Source organism: Branchiostoma belcheri, unplaced genomic scaffold, assembly GCF_001625305.1.
Source record: "Branchiostoma belcheri isolate BF01 breed outbred unplaced genomic scaffold, Haploidv18h27 scaffold11, whole genome shotgun sequence".
Taxonomy (NCBI): Eukaryota; Metazoa; Chordata; class Leptocardii; order Amphioxiformes; family Branchiostomatidae; genus Branchiostoma; species Branchiostoma belcheri.
The window spans coordinates 2,730,792-2,750,662 of record NW_017802491.1 but is presented as its reverse complement, the minus strand read 5'-3'; the positions used below and the strand labels follow the sequence as shown (position 1 = coordinate 2,750,662).

The following is a 19,871-nucleotide window of genomic DNA, read 5'->3' as shown; positions in this document are numbered from 1 at the left end:
TACCTCCTCGTTCACTTAAAATACCCGTAGGAAAAGATATAACACAGCGTAAGTTTGCTGAAAAAAAAAACGCTACATATCATCTATAGCTTTTTGGAAACATATCAATTAAACTGCGCGTTGGGGAAGATTAAACACGTCGTATTGTCACCGTATTGTTGTTGAATAAACGGTACATTTCATATTGTTTTCGGGAACATATAAGCTAAAGGGGGGAGGTTCTCCCCCCGTTCGCTTAAAGTGTGCGTAGAGAACGATTAAATGCGTCGTATATTTGTTGAATAAACGCTACCTTTCATATAACTTTTGGGAACATAAGCTAAAGAGGGAAAGTCTGACCACCGTACACTGAAAGTGTGCGGAGAGGAGGATTAAACACGTCATATGTTTGTTGGTAAGCCATGAAAACATAACGCGAAAAATTTTTTGTATTTGCGTGCACCGAGGTCTGCTACAATTCATGTCAGGCGTTGAAAGGAAACAGAGTTCTAGGCACAGGCTCTCGATGATTTATGCGGTGTCTTTTTCGTCTTGCTTTAAATTGTGCGTAGAAAAAATTAAAAATATACCTGATTGATTTACTCATGTTTCAATTTTGACTTAAGTTTTGAAACAGAAATACGAAACATTTCCTATACCTTTCTGGGACATATAAGTTTAACATGTTTGTCGGAACTGAATATTTTAGTATCTGTAAACCGTGCGTAAAGAAACATGCCGTAATACGTTACATTTACAACTGCGAAAATCCTTCGTAAAGATTAGATTTCTTTTTCAGTACACTTTAATCGATCTAAAAGTCTGCTTAAATATTTCCCTGTCTTTAAAGTCTCAATACGGATGTCGTAAATTTTGCTTAAATATCTGTTTTGGTGCTGTGCAGTTTCCCTGTCTTACCCCACCGCTTCAGCTCTGAAAAGCCTAGCTGGTTATACTTTACCGGCCAGGTCGACCCTTATTGTGGGCGAACGAGAAAAGGTAAGATAATTTTAGCTTTAGGCCCACAGCGAGCAGTCAGCTACTTCCAACGACCCGTGTCATGTACTCTTTTCCACAAGGCTGACGAATTTTGTTACTTTTGAGGGCCCAGGATCAAGGTACGTGTCGGGGTAAGGATGGATTTTAGTGATGTTCTCAACAAAGTTTTGGCAAGGACAGTTAATGTTCAATCAGAAAATCAGAAATTATCTGCCCTAGATCAAATGGAAAGATTGTGATTAGGTTTTCGGTGACGAAAGAGTGCCTTGCTGACGGCCATTCCCACAGATGGCCCGAAAGCAATATATAGTACTTGATTTTTTGACAAATTTCCTTGTAGAAGGATCATGCATGTTGCTTGGGGAATTATGATAGTCAGTTGGTAGAAACGATCCTAGTTACTAGTACTAGTATTTTGTTGACGGGACGCCATATTGAAAGGCGTACGTTGTTATGTTGACACCTGGTTGTCCACAGCAGAAATGATAACATCTGTGCATTAAATCATTCAGTAATTGAAGGGTCTTTTGTTTTGGTATTGCAGATATTGCAGATATTGTAGAAAATGTAATATCACGGACTATACATCATAACAAGATGGCGACAAAAGGTGCAACAAAATTCCGACTGTCAAACTTAAAGGCTATGCTGAAAAAGAACCCGTCAGAAAGGGCAGAGCTTTCCCTAACCAGTCGCAACTTGAGACAAATTCCACACGATGTCTTCACATTGGACGGGGTAGAAATTCTACTTGTAAACTCCAACCAACTGGAGAGGATCCCTCCCAACATCGCTCACATGAGCCAGCTACAAGTTCTAGACGCTTCCAGAAATAACATAACACTGGTTAGTGAAAATATTGCACAGTGCGCCAGGCTACAGGAGTTAAATCTGTCATACAACAGGCTGTCGGATCTCCCACGGGAGCTTTCCAGACTCAGAAAATTTTGCAAGTTGTACTTGAAGGGAAATGAGATCACCAGTATCCCGCCTGTGGTGCCGACGTTGACTCCTTTGACGCATCTGGACTTGGCCGCTAACCGCCTCAGCATCTTACCTACTAGCTTCAAGAATCTGAAAAGACTGAAAGTTCTTGATCTCAGCAGTAATAATTTTGAGCAGATCCCAGCACCAGTTGTAGGAATGAACAGTCTGGAGAGATTGGATATGGGGTTCAACAAGATCGGCCGTAGGCAAGACCGCACCACGGGCACTACTAAGGGACTGAAAAAGTTGAAAGTTTTAAGTCTCCGCGGAAACAGCAATCTGACTGCCATTCCGTTCATAGAATATTTGAGCAAGCTGGACAGCATCGAAGAGATCGACGTCAGTGACTGCTCCTTGAAAGTTCTCAATCCAAAAGTGGGAGCCATGAAGGGACTGAGGAGTTTGCGGTTGGCCAGGAACGGACTACGGGTCCTGCCCGACGAAATCTGCTCGTTGGAGAACCTTCAGACTCTTGACGTGGAGCAGAACAAACTGGAGCAGCTCCCCGCTTCCATGTACATGCTACGGGAACTACAGAGTAAGCACAAGGTTGGGGAGACCAAGAACGGACTGATTCTAGACGGGAACCCCATGTGGTCTCCCCCTCCCCACATCATAGCTCAAGGTCATCCAGAGGTCATCTCAGCTGTACTGCTTGAAGACGCCGGCATGCTGGAAGACGTGGTCGCCGAGGAGGCGTTTACAGGGGTCTGTAATGCCGTCGTGGACGAGTGTCTGGCCGCGGTGACAAAAAGAGGCGGTGCCCTAACCGCGATGAAATGGCTTTCCACAACCACAGCTACTCTGCCGGCGTTACCCAACAAGCCGTCCAAGCCCAAGAAGCTAAGGTTCGACACGGAAGACGCCTTGGTAGATGATGCCCTGAGGAGGTGTATGAATGAGTGTGTGGACATCGTGTTCTCCCAGGTTATGTCTCTGGTGTCCAACGAGAATGTGGTGGACATGGTGGAGGAGCGCGTCATCGACTGGCTCATAAAGGACGCCATACAGCAGGTAAGGAATAATTCAATAAATTCAACTCAAAGAAAGTATTATTCTTGGTTTAGGACTATATATGTTACATGTATATACACAGAAGGATCACTTGTTACACTTATAGTGGCAATTTCAGGTGAAACAGCCAGACAGATAGTGTCAGCTTTTTGAAACTATATATGGTACAGACTTTTGCGTTCAGGCAGGCTTTCACGGACTTCTGTCAAACGGCTCAACATTGGATTGATATTTTTCAGGTGAGAGAAGACCTGAGAATGATGGAAACAGTAGAAGACATCGTGAGGGAAGTTGTGGGGTTGGATGCCCGCTGGTGCCTGGCGGAGGCGGTAGAAGAACACATCAGAGCGGTTCTGGGACTCGGGGAGGCGTCGACTCTGGACCAGTATGGCGAGAAGAGGTGCGAATGTACACAATATATATTCTCGTGTAGGATTCTGTTTCATTTAATATGTCATATTTCAAGATCTAGAAGGCAATGCACAATTTCTGTTCTCAGTTTCCACGTAGGTGTCTCGGAGACGGACCTTCAGCTTCCGGGCGGCGCCCTCCTGAAGGTACCCGACAAGGCGTTAAACAAGGACGTCACCGTCAGCTGCTGTGTCCTGAACCCTGTCACGTACGGACAGGGCCTGCCATTGGTCCCCGGGGAAACGTTAGTCTCTGACGTCATCAACATCAAGCCGCATTCTACACAGCTACAGAAACACGCCATGCTCAAGGTGAGAAGGGGACGGTTCAAGCCCAGGTGTAGCTAGACGCTAGATAATGGTTCTCGGGTCTATTCCTTCCGAACACAAGGCCAAGGTTGGGGTGCGGTTGAAATATTAATTGTGTTGGATGACTTGTTAGAGAAAACAATAAAATATGAAAGGATTAAGGGGTCATGCCAGAAGATAACCTATATGGAGGGTTTCGTGTTTACAAAATATGAAAACGACAGTAGAATTATACAACAATAATGTTTACCATTGTTCCAGATCCCACATGCGGTCTCCCCATATGACGACGACCGTGAATTTGTGCTGAAGTTCTCCCGAAACGGCTCAAACTGGAGAACAGTGTTCGCCGAGGACGACGAAGGCGTACGGGTAAGTCCCAACCATACTCAATTACATGTTTGTTTAGGCATACAAAGAACATGGAAAATTAACTTATTGCCATTACGGTAAGGTATTAAGGTACCAGTTTAATACTGTTGGTCATATCATGGTAACGTTAAGATTCCTCATGCACATGTATGGACATACAGAGATGAGTTTAAGTCATGTGATGACAGATATTTCTCCTAGGGCCAAGCCGTGTACCGAGTGGACCGCCTGGGTACGTTTGCCGTGGTGTCGCGGGCGAGAACGTACGAACACTGGATGAAGGCGGGGCAGCAGGAGGTTCACATGGGCAGGACGGGGGCCGCGGGGGTGGAGGTTCATCTGCCGGCAGACCCGATCGCCAGACCACGGGGAATGAACTTCCAGGTTGGTTAGACAACATAACATACTTTGGTATATCAAGATGACAGAAACCAGGACAATACAGGACAGCACAAAACAAAACAGGTAAAAGATACCAGAGGTTGAAGAACGGCAATGCCATGATAAAATATATCAATATATATCTATAGATGTGCAGTAAATAAGGAGACCACTGAAATAAATTTGGATAACATACTGTCAGACCTCATCTTTTTTACACTGACGTTTCCTAAATGTTACAGGTGCTGACCGTTGACGCTAGCTGCATCTGCCGTGTCAATCAGCGGGGATCCACCCCTCGTGGGCAGGCGTCATCACTTCTAGCTGCTAGCCACATCTTCAACTTGACCTCAAGGCTCATTCCACTGAAGAACTACGCCCAGGTAAATAGATACAACTAAATAAAAACAAACTAAATTTTGTTGACGGAAAGTTGTTGTCTCATGTTTTTGTCATGTATTATTAGTCACTCATATTTTTATGTATGTGTACTATTCTCAGCTCGTGTTACCGCTGGCACTGTCGTCAGAAAATGACGTCACGTCACCACGAAGCCAGTCGTTTACGTCCGATGACGACAGCATCCTGACCATCGATGACGTCACCATGACCACAGTAGAAGACCTCTCCAGGGAGAAGGTGCACGTCGTGGGGTTCTCGCATGCGCACAACAAGTGGGAGGATGTGACGCCGAAGGTCAAGTCAGTGACCTTGGAGGGGCGGAGTGTCTCCTTCCGCACCAAGGAGCTGCAAAGGTTTGTCTTATTGTCCTGTGAACTTAGCGGGGACACAAGTACCAACATCTCTAAATTCTTACATATTAAAGAATGATTTGACAAAGGCAAAACTAATGGCATGTTTTGCATGATATTCTTGTAATCTCAACAGACTTTCGCAGTCCTTGATACAAAATTCATAGGCATGGTGTTTCTCCCCAGTTACGCTGTCCTCTGCTATTCGCCCAAGGAGGAAGTCAGGATTGACCCAACGGTGAAGTCTTTATCCAGAAACATGACGACAACACAAGTGAACGTCCTGGTCTTCAAAAGATGGGCGAACCACAATAATGACTATTTATACGATGCCAGCCCCACTCGCCAGGTGGCGCACCGCGAGAGTGAAGGCAGCGCCAGACGAGTTGACCTCCGCGTCGAACTTGCATCCAGGGAAACGCGCGGATTCGTGGGGCTTGAGGCGAAGATGGAAGGGTTTGAACCACAAGATGGGGCGTCACGAGAAGACGTGCTCCTGAAAGAAGGACAGGACCTTCACCTGAGACTGAACAACGTCTTGGAATGTGACGCGTACAAGGACTACGTCAACTTTCACGTTTATGTCAGAAAACGCAACAGACTGTCCTTGACGGTAGAGTTCATGGATTTCAGCGAGACTGGGTCCATGGAGGTGTGCACGGGACACCTTGGTGAGGGCAAGAAAGGGGTGACAAAAACCCCCAAGGTGCTGTTCGAAGTGCCTATTACTTGCCCCGGGGTGGGGTTTGACACAATCAGTGAACCTCCACTGAGTTTTGACCTATAGTTACATGTTACATGTTTGTATCTGTAATATCAAGTCAGTTCATACTCCCTTATATATACACTGGTTAATTAGGGACAATCATGAAAAACTATGTTGCGTAATGCACATGCTTCAATCCAAAATGCAATAAAGCCGTCCGCTGAATTCCTGCTATGATATGATACGTGTCTGTGCCCTAGTCTATTTGGAAATGCTTGGAATGCTCGTCTTGATATTATTGACACTGTATGTGCTATTTATGCTAAGGTAACTGTCGCAAAATGCAAATGTTCAACGGTTGGGTAAGACATACTTTTTCAATATTAAAAGTTGCAAAAAGTGCAATGTCATGTTCGTTGATTTTTGGATGATATTACAACAAACTAACAAACTTGGCAAGACGCCTATTCACGCACTACATTGGTAGCATGCACGTTCTACTTTTGATGACCCCGCATGTACGGCGGTAGCGACTGTCAAGTGGAAGGATATGATAAATGGCACAATATAATCCACACCGGTCATTATACCTCCTCTTCTTGTGCTTACGCAAGGGGTCGCCAACAGGTACAGGGCCTCACCTAGTAAGCTGAGAAACAGGCCAGCAACATTCGAGACGATATCTTTGTTCTGCGTTCAGCCGTACTATTGACTGAATGCTATTCGATGCAAAGAACAATGCACAATGATTCTGTTTGCTGCAGTTTATTTGCAGTAGTGTGGCTCCCAAGGACACGTGAAAATTATAGCACGTTAAAATCATGCTGTTGTGCTGCTGGTTCTTTCCAGATAAGACAGAAGCGGATTTATTGTAGAACGTTAATCCCTAAGCTACAACAGCTAATCCGTCATCCAAGACCGCCGAAGACGTAGCTATTGTTCTAGCCGACAGACAACACCGGACCAGTGAACCAGAGTAAACATTTAAACACCATAAACTAAACTATCAGTTTCATGTCTGACGACGTATCATGCCAAACACACCCCTTCGCCATACAGCGGGTAGTTTTGTGTGGCGGTGTTGAGCGCACCCTGTATTCATATGGACTCTATTCAGATAGAAGTGAGGGGGTATATTTAGACCGCGCCACTTTCTTCACTTCTTCTCAAGGTTAACGCAAGGATGTTTTAGTGCATCGACTAAATAGTAGGAGTAGGACCATCAGGTGAGTTATAAGTAGTTATGTATCCTAAGATATCCCGACTGCCTTGGACATAGATAATCTCTTTATCTAGGCTTTTGCTTCTCTATGATGGAACTGAAGCCTACATACACAAATCCGTTTGGGCAAATGGTAGAATGTAGTATAATCAAGGAGTATACGCGCCGTGGCCTAAATTACCACAGTGTCTGTTGTTTGTCTGCATAAGTAACTTGGTATGTACGATAATCATTATCCCTATGCCTTCTCGTCATATATCAGGTCTCGTGTGTGCTGTGCTTGATCAGAATCATAACTAGGTCAGATTTATATTGGTAGCGGTAGATCGCGAAAAGCATTCGTACGTACCAAAGATATATCACGATGTGTTAGTACGATATTAACGTTCCCCCAATCGCGTTACAGGAGGAAGACCTCCAGATTAACTGTTCACAAGTTCGTGGCATCTAACACTGTCACCATGGGGGACACGGAAGGTGACGCAATCCAGATAGGAAAGCCATTTTGGTTCCACAACCTGAAAACCATGCTGAAGAAGGACCCGTCCAACAGGACTCAGCTGTCACTAGCCAACAAGAGTCTCAAGTTCATACCTCACGACGTCTTCAGCTTGGAGGAGGTGGAAGTCTTATCTCTAGAGTCCAACTATCTAGAGAGGATCCCTCCCAACATTTCAATGTTATCTCAATTAGAAATCCTGAACGCTGGACACAACAGGATTACGTTAGTAAGCGAACTGATAGGAGACTGTTCTAGGCTTGTGCTTCTAGATCTGGCTAATAACAAGCTGAAAGTTCTGCCAAAAGAGCTCGGCAAGCTGAAGAAGCTACAAGACTTTTCCCTCCGGGGGAACAACATAAAGACCTTTCCTTCGGTTATCACGATGTTGACGTCGCTCATACACTTGGACATGGCCGGAAATCGCCTCTCGGTATTACCGAACGTCTTCAAAGACCTGAGACGTCTCAAGACTTTGGATCTCAGTAATAACGACTTTGAACTTGTGCCTTCCGTCGTTGTCGGGTTGAACGAGTTGGAAACGTTAAACCTGAGTTATAACAAAATCGGTCGGGTCAAACAGCTCACAACCGGAGTGCGCAAAAGCCTGAAGAAACTGAGGATTTTGTCTCTTCGCGGAAACGAGTTCCTTACAGATCTACCTATGCCTGACTTCATGTGTACTCTTGACATTGAGGACCTGGATATGAGCAGGTGCAGCCTCTACAGTCTGACGGAGGAGATTGGGCAAATGGCGCAGCTCAGGTGCCTGCGGTTGGCCAAGAATAAGCTACAGACTTTGCCAGAATCTATCGGTGAACTGAAGATGCTACAGACGCTTGACGTGGAGGAAAACAGCATGAAAAAGCTGCCCACGTCGCTGTATCAAATGCGTGGACTGCAGAGGAAACATGTGTCAGGTGGGGTTAAGTACGGACTGATCGCCGAGAACAACCCCATGCGGTCCCCCCGCCCTCTCACGCTCGCACAGGGCAACCCCAGGGTCATCTCGGCGGTCGTCCTCAAAGACGCCGGGAAGTTAGAAGACGTGGTGGTGGACAAGACGCTGCGGATTCTGTGTAACTCCATCCTGAACGAGTGTTGGGCCACGCTGACGATCAAGTGGCATGTTCCACCGGTGGTGACGATGCCGACGCTGTACCACGCGGAGCGGAGCCGGCCAAACCTGACCAGACTGGCCGACGACTTTCCGTGGCGGGTCCGGCCCCACCCCGAGGAAATGCTCTCCCTCACGACCTACGCCGTACAGAAGTGTCTCTTCCAAACTGTGGACTTCTTGATAGAGGAAGGGTTATTGGAGGAAATCCCGGAGTACGTAACCAATGGGCAGCTGATGGAATCTGTGGTGGAATGGATGCTGGAAGAAGCCATCGACGAGGTAAGATCATTCCAAGCTTTATATGTTCCAGGCTAGCGTTCTTTATCTGGGAGCCAGCAGAATGAAGATATTTAAACATTTTCGTTGTGAAATGGTATAAGTGAACATGTGAAAAAGTTTCCGGATCATGAGATTAAGGAAAAATGTTAGGGAAATAGTATTTAGTTAAAGGGTTGGTGGGTGAAAGGAGGGGGCTAGGTGGTGGACTGGTGGTAATGTTCCATACTTGGTGTGTCTTACAAAACACAACTCACGCACTACATGTGTACGTGTACGAGCGTACATTGTATATGGCTTGTGGGTATATGGCTTGACTTTACATGAAAGGCTCAAGTGTAAGTTCATTGTCCTTTCCCAGGTGAAGGATGACATGAAGATAATGGATAACGTGGAGGACCTGGTGGAGTTGACGGTAGACATGGAGGTCAGACTGTGTCTGTGGGAGGAGTTAGAGGACAGGATCGGGGAGGTCGTGGGGCTGGGCGGGGCCATCACGTATCTCCATGGTTACGGCGTAGAGAGCAGGTATGTCGTCACACCTTTGTCTTCACCTGTGCTATATTCACCTAAAGGGATTTCGGCGATAGTGTCGTGTTTTCTTCTTCATACTGATTTGTATTTAACGTTTAATGTTTTTGTTAGTTATTTACAATAAATCACATAGGGCAATTGTCGAGTACACAATTCTCTAGATGTGGGAAATGTGACACATCTTGAAGAGTATATTCTATGTTTGAATGCCATGTTGCTTTCTTAATTTTAACGCCTGTTGCAGCTACGAGGTGGATTCGGCGGGCGCAGAGCTGACTCTGCCCGGCAGGTGCCTGCTGTCCATTCCGGAGAAGGCGTTCCGCAGCAGCCTCCTGGTCACGTGCCAGGTCCTAGACCCGACCACCTACCCACGACGTCTGCCATTGGCTGCCGGGGAGATCCTGGTCTCTGACGTCATAGAAATCAAGCCTGTCACCCATCTACAGAAACACGCCATCCTTCAGGTAAGGAAATATGAGTAAACATTATTGTTTGTTTATTTGTTGATTGTTTGAAAAATATCGTCATACTGAGTGTTACGTCACATCCCTACCTTTGTGTTTACAGATTCCTCACTCTGTTTCTGCCGATGATGACGAGCGTGAGGTCGTCATTAAAGCGACCCGCGGGAAGGGAAACTGGCAAGATTTGTCCGCACAGGACGACGAACTGGTGAGTTAATAAGACGGTTTAAAACAGTTTTCATAATCGTTTATTGGTTGGTCCCTCGAAGTTGGTTTCTTAATTCACACTGGAAACATGTATATGGCATGTGGCATCCCATGCTTTGCACATTTAGGGCACTATTGTGCATATAGAACAAGTTAAAAAAGCTAAGTCCACCAACACATTCTCATTCCATGCTACAGTCTTTTGTCAAGTACATTAGTCTGATAGTAGGTTTGTTCTTATATCCCATAAGTTGTACCATGTGCAATTCTTGCGCACTAAACGGTGTACAACCCCATTCTCCACTGTAGTCCCTGTTTATTTTGGAGTAAGGGTTTTTAGTGGTTTTTCTGTGCCAAGCTAATTAGTGTATGAGGGTTGTGGTGTAATCAGCTCAACGTTGCCATGAAGTGCGACCCTAATAGCTTCTTTTGGGTCAGTTTTGGTCGGCGAATCTTCGCTTCAGGGTATCGCTCCGAGGCCGGGAACAGTGATGCGTCCTAGGCGGCCTGGCTGATGACGTCACTACCAGGGGCTGTCAACATAATGCGTCAGGATAACCGTTATTGTACTTTTCCTAGTGCTAGGACTTCTTTTCGAATGAGATATATTTGGCAGTAGAGTACGCGTTTTCTTTCTATATGGGTTGCGTTCTCGACTAAATTTTCCTTCATGCTGTGCGGCGTCCGTGAAAAAGGCCTCTTTTCACACCCCAGTTTCTCGCTCCCACTGGAACCTATAGGATCAGTGGGAGCGAGAAACTGGGGTGTGCCCCTTCGAGTGGGGGGAGGATCAGGGAGGGCTACCAGTGGGGGCAGGATCAGGGAGGGCTACCAGTGGGGGCAGGATCACTGGAGGGCTACGAGTGGGGGCAGGATCAGGGAGCGCTACGAGTGGGGGCAGGATCAGGGAGGGCTACGAGTGGGGGCAGGATCAGGGAGGGCTACGAGTGGGGGCAGGATCAGGGAGGGCTACCAGTGGGGGCAGGATCAGGGAGGGCTACGAGTAGGGGCAGGGATCACGAGGAGGGCTACCGAGTGGGGGGCAGGGATCACGGGAGGGCTACCAGTGGGGGCAGGATCACTGGAGGGCTACGAGTGGGGGCAGGATCAGAGAGGGCTACGAGTGGGGGCAGGATCAGGGAGGGCTACCAGTGGGGGCAGGATCACGGGAGGGCTACGAGTGGGGGCAGGATCAGGGAGGGTTACGAGTGGGGGCAGGATCAGGGAGGGCTACGAGTGGGGGCAGGATCAGGGAGGGCTACGAGCTACAGTTCTGGGGTTGCTGTCTCTATGCCTCGCGCGACGGGTTATTGTGATAATCTCAGTGTTAGGATTTTCTTTATACTTTTCTTAATAATACATAAGGGTTTTCTCTCTCCGACCATATAAGTCATTATGGTGGCTAAATTCTGGGTGATGGGTCTAATTCCACGTGAAAATGGCCAATGATAATTTTTCATTGAAAAATTCTTTTTCTCCCTAAAATTTACTAAAATGTGAGAGGTGAAAGAATATTGTTCTCGTAGCTAGAGCGATATCCTTCATTTGCAAGCACAGTGTTTTGGCTTAAGAGGTATTTCCTGAGAGAGACGGTCGCTAGAGTTGAGGGTATGACTAGAATCGAATTGAGACCCAATGCAAAATAAACTGGGGTGTGCCCCCTTCAGGGAGGGCTAAGAGTGGGGGAGATTAGGGAGGGCTACGAGTGGAAGGAGGGGCAGATCAGGGAGGGCTACGAGTGGGGGGAGGATCAGGGAGGGCTACGAGTGGGGGCAGGATCAGGGAGGGCTACCAGTGGGGGCAGGATCAGGGAGAGCTACGAGTGGGGGCAGGATCAGGGAGCGCTACCAGTGGGGGCAGGATCAGGGAGGGCTACGAGTGGTAGTGCCCAGAAAAAAAGGGACAAAGGGTTTCCGATGGTTCATGTTTCTCATAATCTGCTGCAGAATGGTATTAACTACTAACCTGGGTGGAAAGTGTAAGAAGTGGCGTGTTTTGGGTGAAAATTAATTTCGGGTCTGAGGCTTACTTCCGGGTGTCCTTCCGCCTTAAGCGCGGTGCTTGGGTTTGACCCACAGATATGCGTTGTACATGCGTTCTGGGGGTGCTGTCGCTATGCCTCGCCCGACTGGCTATTATGATAATCTCAGTGTTAGGATTTTCTTTATACTTTTCTTAATTATACATACGGGTTTTCTCTTTCCGACCATATAAGTCATATTAGTGGCTAAATTATGGGTGATGGGTCTAATTCCACGTGAAAATGGCCAATTTTTGGCATCATTTTTTATCGAAAAATTCTTTTCCCCCTAAAATTTATTAGAATGTGAGAGGTGAAAGAAATTGAAATTCTATTGTTCTCGTAGCTAGAGGGATATCCTTCATTTGCAAACAGTGTTTTGGCTTAAGAGGTATTTCCTGAAAGAGGCGGTTGCTAGAGTTGAGGGTATGCAGAATCGAATTGAGACCCAAAATAAACTGGAGTGTGCCCCCTGAAGTTTATCATGACTTAATGTACAGGGCCGTGCGGCTGTCGGCATAGATCGGCTGGCCACGTTTATCGTCGTGTCTCGGCCGAAGACGTACGAACACTGGCTGAAGGCGGGGCAGGAGGAGACGTGTCTGGAGACGTCCCGGGGGAACGGCGTGCAGCTCCACCTGCCGCAGGACCCTCTGCACAGGCCCAAGGCCGTCAAATTCCAGGTAATCAATGTTTTGTTCTTTTTAAATCACATTAAGGCAGGAGAAGGTGCAACTTATACAATATTTTGGACAAGATAAAAAAGAGCCACTGGACTATGATGACATTCTCTGCAGTTTTTTCATTGCGATGATACTAGAATCATTTCGATGCATTCTTTGGAAAGGTGTGAAACGACACCCGACATTTGTACTTTTTGTTGACATTGTAAATGACGTTTTCTACCCACCCTCTCCAGGTTCTCCCGTTCCACGGCTCGTGTCTGACCCGGGCCATCCACACCACCACCCGCATGTCCCCGCGGGAACACGCCCTCCCCCTCATCGCCGCCAGCCATGTCATCAGCATCACCTCCAGACTCACCCAGCTCAGGGACTTTGCTCAAGTACGGAAGGAGTCTTCTCTTCTACGATTATGATGGACTATCCTCCTTCACCAATATGACAAACTCTTTTAGCATTGTGGCAGACTATCGATTTTAGCGTTGTGACAGGTAGACTATTCTCTTTTAGCGTTATGACAGACTATCCTCCTTAGTAGAACAGAACCTTTACATGTTGGAAAAACATTTGTGTGTGCGTGTAGATGTCATCTTCTGTGCCATCCTGCATGCTACCTCGGTAGCAAGCGAAAAGGGGGAGGCAGTGGTAACTACGGAGGATACCTTCTGTTATTAGCTGTTTACCTTTTCCCTTTGATTTCAGATTTCCCTGCCCCTGGTGTTCCCGTCTGAGAACGACGAACCCTCCCCGAGAAACGCTGCGGCCCATCGCGACATCGTCTTCTCGATGGACGACGCGAACGTGAGGAACGTGATCGACACGACTCAGGTCCACATCGTGGGCTACTCCAACTCCTACAACAAGTGGGAAGACATGACGTCACGTGTCAGGGGCGTGACGGTGCGTGGCCACAGCGAGAGCGTGTCCTTCCGCACCAAGGAGCTGCAAAGGTGGGCGTTTCATTACTTGTCTTGCTGGAGTCCGACTCCGGTCGTTTATGTAAGAGGTTACTATGAAAAACACGTTTCGCTGTTCTTGTTTACATCATATTCATATACTTGCAAATTATTTGAAAACGTGTGCAAATTATTGGTAGGCAAAGCAGCCAATTGTCACCCTCTTTTTGCCTTCCACTCGCTGGCCGTGATGTCATGGCGATCGCTGGTATATATCCTATTGGTTTGATCTCTCCTCTCCGCCCCCATCAAGACAATATTCATACTACTATTCCTTTCATGCGCTTTCACAAATGTTGGATGTTGGGTAAAAAATAAAGAATGAATGGTAAACTTAGGGGGGGCAGTACTAAGTTGGGGGGCAGTACTAAATTACTCAACGCTGTATGTCACATTGGTGTTATATAAATGAAAGTTGACGGAGTTCATTACCTTCCCGTACAGCTACGTAGCGCTGTGCTGCCCGCCAGGCCTTGACCTGAACGTACACGGCACCGTGATGTCCATCATCCACAACATGGCGAGAAAACACGTCAGTCTCCTGGCTTTCAAAAGGTGGTCGACCCATGAAGTCGTCCTGTCGCACAGCAGTCCCATTTCCGGCCGCCAGGGGTCGTCGAGCCAGGCCCAAGTCGTCGCCAATCTGCTCGAGATGCGTCTAGAACTCATCACGCCGGGTACGGAAGACTTTGTCACCAAGCAGGCGAGACTTGAAGGGTTCCAACCTCAGGAAGGAGTCACAGAAGAGGACATCGTCATCAAGGAGGGACAGAAACTACATCTCAGGCTGCACAACGTCGTGGAAGCAACTTCTTGTGTGTACAAGACCAATGTAGACTTTTGTGTCCACATTAGAAGACGAAACAGACTTTCTTTGTTGCTAGAATTTCAGAGCTTAAACGAGAACGGTGAGATAGAAATGTGTGTGGGGCATCACTTGTTGCAAGGGAAGGACATACCGAGAGTTTTGGTGAAGGTGCCAGTGAGTCCTCCCAGAAACATTATGCCTGAAGAGGACGACTTCATCTCAGATTCAGATTCTCAGTCGTCAGAACTTGAAGCACTGATGTCAGTGCTGGACTTAAGCTTGGCAGAGGAATCTGTATAACTCGAATCGAACAATTGCGCAGTAGAAACATGTTTATTAAAGAATACACCTATGAAATGAGGCATGTACTGATCGCATTAAACAGTGACAACCCAATCTATGAAAATACAGATACTTCCCAAATTATATTCTTTCCAAAGAAATAACTTACCACTTTGCGTTTATACAATGCTCAAATTGACATGAATACAACAAGAAATATACTTACACAAATAAAACAATGGCTTACAAATGGCCTACATCAAATTTCTTCTGTACATGGCTTACACAAATATGGACATGCTGTACAATGATACTGTCATATACGTATGATTAACATTAAAAACAATGGCATACCCTAAAATGTTGTACATGTAATACCACCTTCAGAGAAGCAAACCATGAAAACAGAACACCAGCAAGTATTTGTTACATAGTCTGTCGTTGCTTCAAGCAGACATTGAAATGTTGTATACAATAATAAGCTAGTACCGTCCATGCCGTCTTGTCGATGTCATGTCTCACGGCGCATGGCAAGGTTCTTTCATGCTTAACTTTTGTTGAACATTTTCTTGTCATTGTAGTGTCGTTTAGGATGTCTTCTACGGATTGAAGTAAACACTCTTTCTGAGAGTGGAATGGTTGGACGACACTCCCCTTTGATCCATTTTGTTTGCCACCATCGTCATCATAGTCAACAGGTCGTAGGTGTCCCCGAACTCTTTGAACACGTTAGTGAGATGGTAGATATAGGGAGCCCCGTCGTCATCGCGCCGAGCTACGCAGCCGGGCACCGTGGGCAGGCCCACGAAGAAGTCGGCCTCCTGGCTCACGTGCAACACTGCATTCGCGTCGAACGCGCAGTCTACTGGCACGCGCTCTTGAACATGCACTCCCTGACAAGCCTGGATGAAAAACAGCTTAGGTTTTCCGACGAGGGAGGGGCATTCTTTGGCATTGAACGGCTTTAGGAGCAGGGAAATTTCAATGGGATATTCGTCTGAGGAAAAGACTTTCCCCTGCGCGCCGTGAGACATGACACAACAGACGAAACAGTCGAAATTCGAGTGGTCCTCTTCTCCAGCCTGCTCTAAGGTTGTCATCATGTCCTGGTAGGTCATGTTCTTGTAGCAGCGCACGTCGAACTTCAACCCCTCAAACAACCCCCTCAGTCGCTCTGAAACAGGGAGAAATGGAAATTTGCCAAGGATATTCTATGAGGAAGGGCGGAAATGGGTTAGCTACCTGTTTGTTTTTCTTTCACGCGTCTTATGCTAGGTAAACAAAACATAGTTTTTCACTCGGCCACCTTTACAGGCAGGCAGTCTTCCCTGGCCTGGGACTTTACAATTCGGTTTCTTGTATGCCCTCTACTCCCCCTTTCCATATTACCTGTTGAAAACATGAGTCACAGATCTAATTGTATGCCCATTGTACGCAACTGATAACACTGAATAGAGGTTCGAGTCCGATCGACAAACAAGCCATTGTTGACCCAGAGTGTGAGTCATCAAAATATGTGACTGCATGTACGCACCTGCCTTGACATCGAAAGAGAAAGCAAATAAGCTACCAAAATATGGTGTAAAATGGCAATTTTCCAATAAATCTAACAGTTCATGTAATGGATTTGATGCTTATTCCCATATCAACATGCAAAACCTACCTGTATCTTTCTCTGCACCCGTCCTGGGTGTGTGATTTTTCTGAAGTTGATGTTGTTGTAAATGAGGGCCAGTCCCCTGGGCTCGTGACACATCTCGTATGCAGGTCCCCGTGGCACCTGTCCCCAGTATGTAGTCTGCAACCCTTCCTTCATCTGAGTCATCACGGTTTGCTCAAATTTGGGGTTCAGCTGCTCCACGGATAGTGGAATATTGCTGAAAGGACCAAGCGAATCCAGGCGGTGTTTCTTTTCGAACATCCACTTTCTCTCGTCTACACACAGAAAAAAAAATGCAAAGAACACATTCAATCTGCATCTTCGTCATTATATAAATAACAGATATACAACGCACACATATGTATTATAACACAGTTGGCGATGATGTGTAAATAAATGAAATTACTATCCAGCAGAATAATAAAATATTAAAAATACCTGAAACATGAAAATACAGAACAGAAAGCAAAACAAGGCAACAAAGAGGAAGTAAATGTTCGTCATTTGTGATGTTCGTCATTTTGTTCAGGTTTCAAAACATCCGATGACCGATAACGTCAATGAGTACGGTGATATTACCTTAAAATCTCTGTTATTTCTGTCGGCTCAGTGATAGCCACTTTCCTTAGGATCCTAAATTATGTTGAAGATACACTAACCTCCGTCGTCTGAAATCAATACTAGCATCGTTCCAGGGTATCCTCTCATCATATTCAAAACGTTTACGCCTCCGTTGGCAGGTTGTTTAAAGTGGGCAGCTAACGTGTCCATCAGTACGGTTTCTTCTTGGTACAATGGCAGTCCACAAACCACAAAACATGACGTATTCATATGGTTGTTGTTGTCGCTAACCTGTTGTTGACGCTAATCTATATGGGTCCCGTTGATGTTTGAGTGCACTGAGCTGTACGCGTCTGACGTTAGGTAAGCTGCTCACACCAGAAGTTGTGGTCTAAACGATACACAGTCCTCGGGAAAGGCATCTCAAACACTGAGCAGTAAAACCCGTGTTTTGCCCATGTAAAAAAAAAAGCCCCGGTTTGTTTTTCACCTGTGTTTTTCTACTGCGTCACGTAGGGACCTTTGAACTTCACCATGGCGATGGGCGGCACCACGCCCAGTTGAACCTCAGGACATGTAGTCTTACCGTGCAAATATTAGGTACAATGGCGTAATAAATGGATATGATAAAATTCGTACAAGGCAGATGTCAGCACGGCATTATGATAAAAGAGCTCATATTTTTCATCATAACGAAAGATTAAAGGACAAATGTGCATTCAAATCCATGAACCTGGTAAGTTTCCTGGGTAGGCCTCATCAGTACCACGGCGAGGAGGGGGCATGCTGCGGCAGGATAATCATGATGTATGAGGGTTTATATTATTCTGTTTACATAGGTCCAAGGCTATTGTATACCTGAAGTGCATAAAACTTTAAACGTGTGACTTTGAGGCAGCTCTTTTTAGGGGATGTGGGTGGCCCTGAAAAGGGCCGGGATTTGTTCGTAGGTCTTGAAAATTACTTTTTCTTGGGCAGGAGCACGGCGTGGATGTTGGGCAGCACACCTCCCTGGGCGATGGTCACACCACCCATCAGCCTGTTCAGCTCCTCGTCGTTACGGACGGCCAGCTGAAGGTGACGGGGGATGATTCTGGTCTTCTTGTTGTCACGAGCAGCGTTGCCGGCTAACTCAAGCACTTCGGCGGTCAGGTACTCCAGCACGGCGGCCATGTAGACTGGGGCACCGGCGCCAACACGTCCAGCATAGTTGCCCTTGCGCATGAAACGGTGCACACGGCCGACAGGGAACTGAAGCCCTGCACGGGAGGATCGGCTCTTCCCCTTGCTCCTCTTCTTGCCCTTACCACGTCCAGACATTTCGGTACCGTTAATTAACTTCCTACAAAGTTGCTTGGCAGAAAATATTTTGAATTATCAATGGCCCCTTTTATACATCCCACAGGATCCAAATTCTATCGATTCAGTAACCAATCATTGTTCTGCCTTGACAAAATAACCAATGGGAGAGGGGTAAGGCATCTTTCACTGAAATCGCACCATCCAATCAGCTCATTACTCTAGAAAACATGATCATTGTATAAAGTGCTGATTTGCATATTATGTTACAAGAAGATGTTGAGTCCCATTGGCCAATGACATCACTCATACTCATACATCAGCCAATCATAAAGGTACTATCCAAAGTTTTGACCAATGGTCGTAATGATATATCTCGGCTATCTAGGTAATCTTAAAATTTGCATAATTGATGGAGGAGACAATAAAAGGCAAACATACCGCGATGTTGTCATCTTATCATTCACTAATCTTGGATGATGGCACCGAAGTCAGGGAAAGGAGCTAAGAAGGCTGGCAAGGGCCGCCGAATGGGCAAGGATTCCAAGAGGAGGAGGAGGAGAAAGGAGTCTTTCGGTATCTACATCTACAAGGTGCTCAAGCAGGTGCACCCCGACACCGGTGTCTCCAGCAAGGCCATGGGCATCATGAACTCCTTCGTCAACGATGTCTTCGAGCGTATCGCTGGCGAGGCTTCCCGCTTGGCTCTCTACAACAAGCGCTCCACCATCAGCAGCCGGGAGGTTCAGACCGCCGTCCGTCTGCTGCTGCCTGGCGAGCTGGCCAAGCACGCCGTCAGCGAGGGCACCAAGGCCGTCACCAAGTACACCAGCTCCAAGTAAACGACGGGAGTCAGAAAAACCACCGGCCCTTTTCAGGGCCACCCAATTTCACCAAAGGACTGTGTCATTCCCACAATATTGTACACACAATATATTTTTCACACAATATTGTTTGCATCGTCTCAGTTGACTATCAACCCACGTACTACTTGTATATAACATCCATCTGTAAACTTTGATGCTTTTTAGATGTGTTTGTGTAACGTTATATGTACTTGGTAAATTATGGGCCGTCGAGCCTGAAATAAATAAACGGTACACTTTATGTGATATGTGAAAATTTACAGCCATTCCGTATTACGGGCGGGAAATCGACTGGCGTTATAGTACGAGCGCTGCCGTGAATCATAATATGCAAATTTTTGGATAGCAATTTGCGGACGTGTTAGAGGCCACTCGGAAGGTTTTTGCTACATTTTCATAGAGAACAACTTTTGTCTTTCACTGTCGTCTGGCTCTTCAAAGCAAATTGGCAAATCTATTGTTCCTAGTGTGACTTGATCAGCTTACCTACTACGCATCATCAGTT

The 19,871-nt window shown here is 46.4% G+C and overlaps 4 protein-coding genes across 4 annotated transcripts; 2 read left to right on the top strand and 2 right to left on the bottom strand.

Annotated features, from left to right (window-relative positions):
- The first annotated feature begins 1,575 nt into the window (after positions 1–1,575).
- On the top strand, positions 1,576–15,050 carry LOC109481955. Its single transcript, XM_019784574.1, has 16 exons — positions 1,576–2,979; positions 3,219–3,387; positions 3,490–3,701; positions 3,960–4,070; positions 4,272–4,454; positions 4,694–4,834; positions 4,953–5,206; positions 5,390–5,947; positions 7,538–9,029; positions 9,388–9,554; positions 9,805–10,024; positions 10,128–10,232; positions 12,752–12,934; positions 13,171–13,317; positions 13,637–13,884; positions 14,335–15,050. Exons 1-16 carry the CDS (start codon positions 1,576–1,578, stop codon positions 14,996–14,998), a joined length of 6,258 nt encoding a protein of 2,085 aa, XP_019640133.1. The 3' UTR covers positions 14,999–15,050.
- LOC109481944 (caspase-8-like) lies at positions 15,016–17,327 on the bottom strand. The gene is made up of 3 exons (XM_019784564.1): positions 17,300–17,327; positions 16,644–16,814; positions 15,016–16,154 (listed from the first exon to the last, which is right to left on the bottom strand). Exons 1-3 carry the CDS (start codon positions 17,325–17,327, stop codon positions 15,580–15,582), a joined length of 774 nt encoding a protein of 257 aa, XP_019640123.1. The 3' UTR covers positions 15,016–15,579.
- Positions 16,891–18,539, bottom strand: LOC109485814 (late histone H2A.2.2-like). The gene is made up of 2 exons (XM_019789499.1): positions 17,300–18,539; positions 16,891–16,915 (listed from the first exon to the last, which is right to left on the bottom strand). Exon 1 carries the CDS (start codon positions 18,519–18,521, stop codon positions 18,162–18,164), a length of 360 nt encoding a protein of 119 aa, XP_019645058.1. The 5' UTR covers positions 18,522–18,539; the 3' UTR covers positions 16,891–16,915; positions 17,300–18,161.
- A 417-nt stretch (positions 18,540–18,956) lies between these two features.
- Positions 18,957–19,622, top strand: LOC109485781 (late histone H2B.L4-like). The gene has a single exon (XM_019789470.1). It carries the CDS (start codon positions 18,977–18,979, stop codon positions 19,340–19,342), a length of 366 nt encoding a protein of 121 aa, XP_019645029.1. The 5' UTR covers positions 18,957–18,976; the 3' UTR covers positions 19,343–19,622.
- The last annotated feature ends 249 nt before the right edge of the window (positions 19,623–19,871 follow it).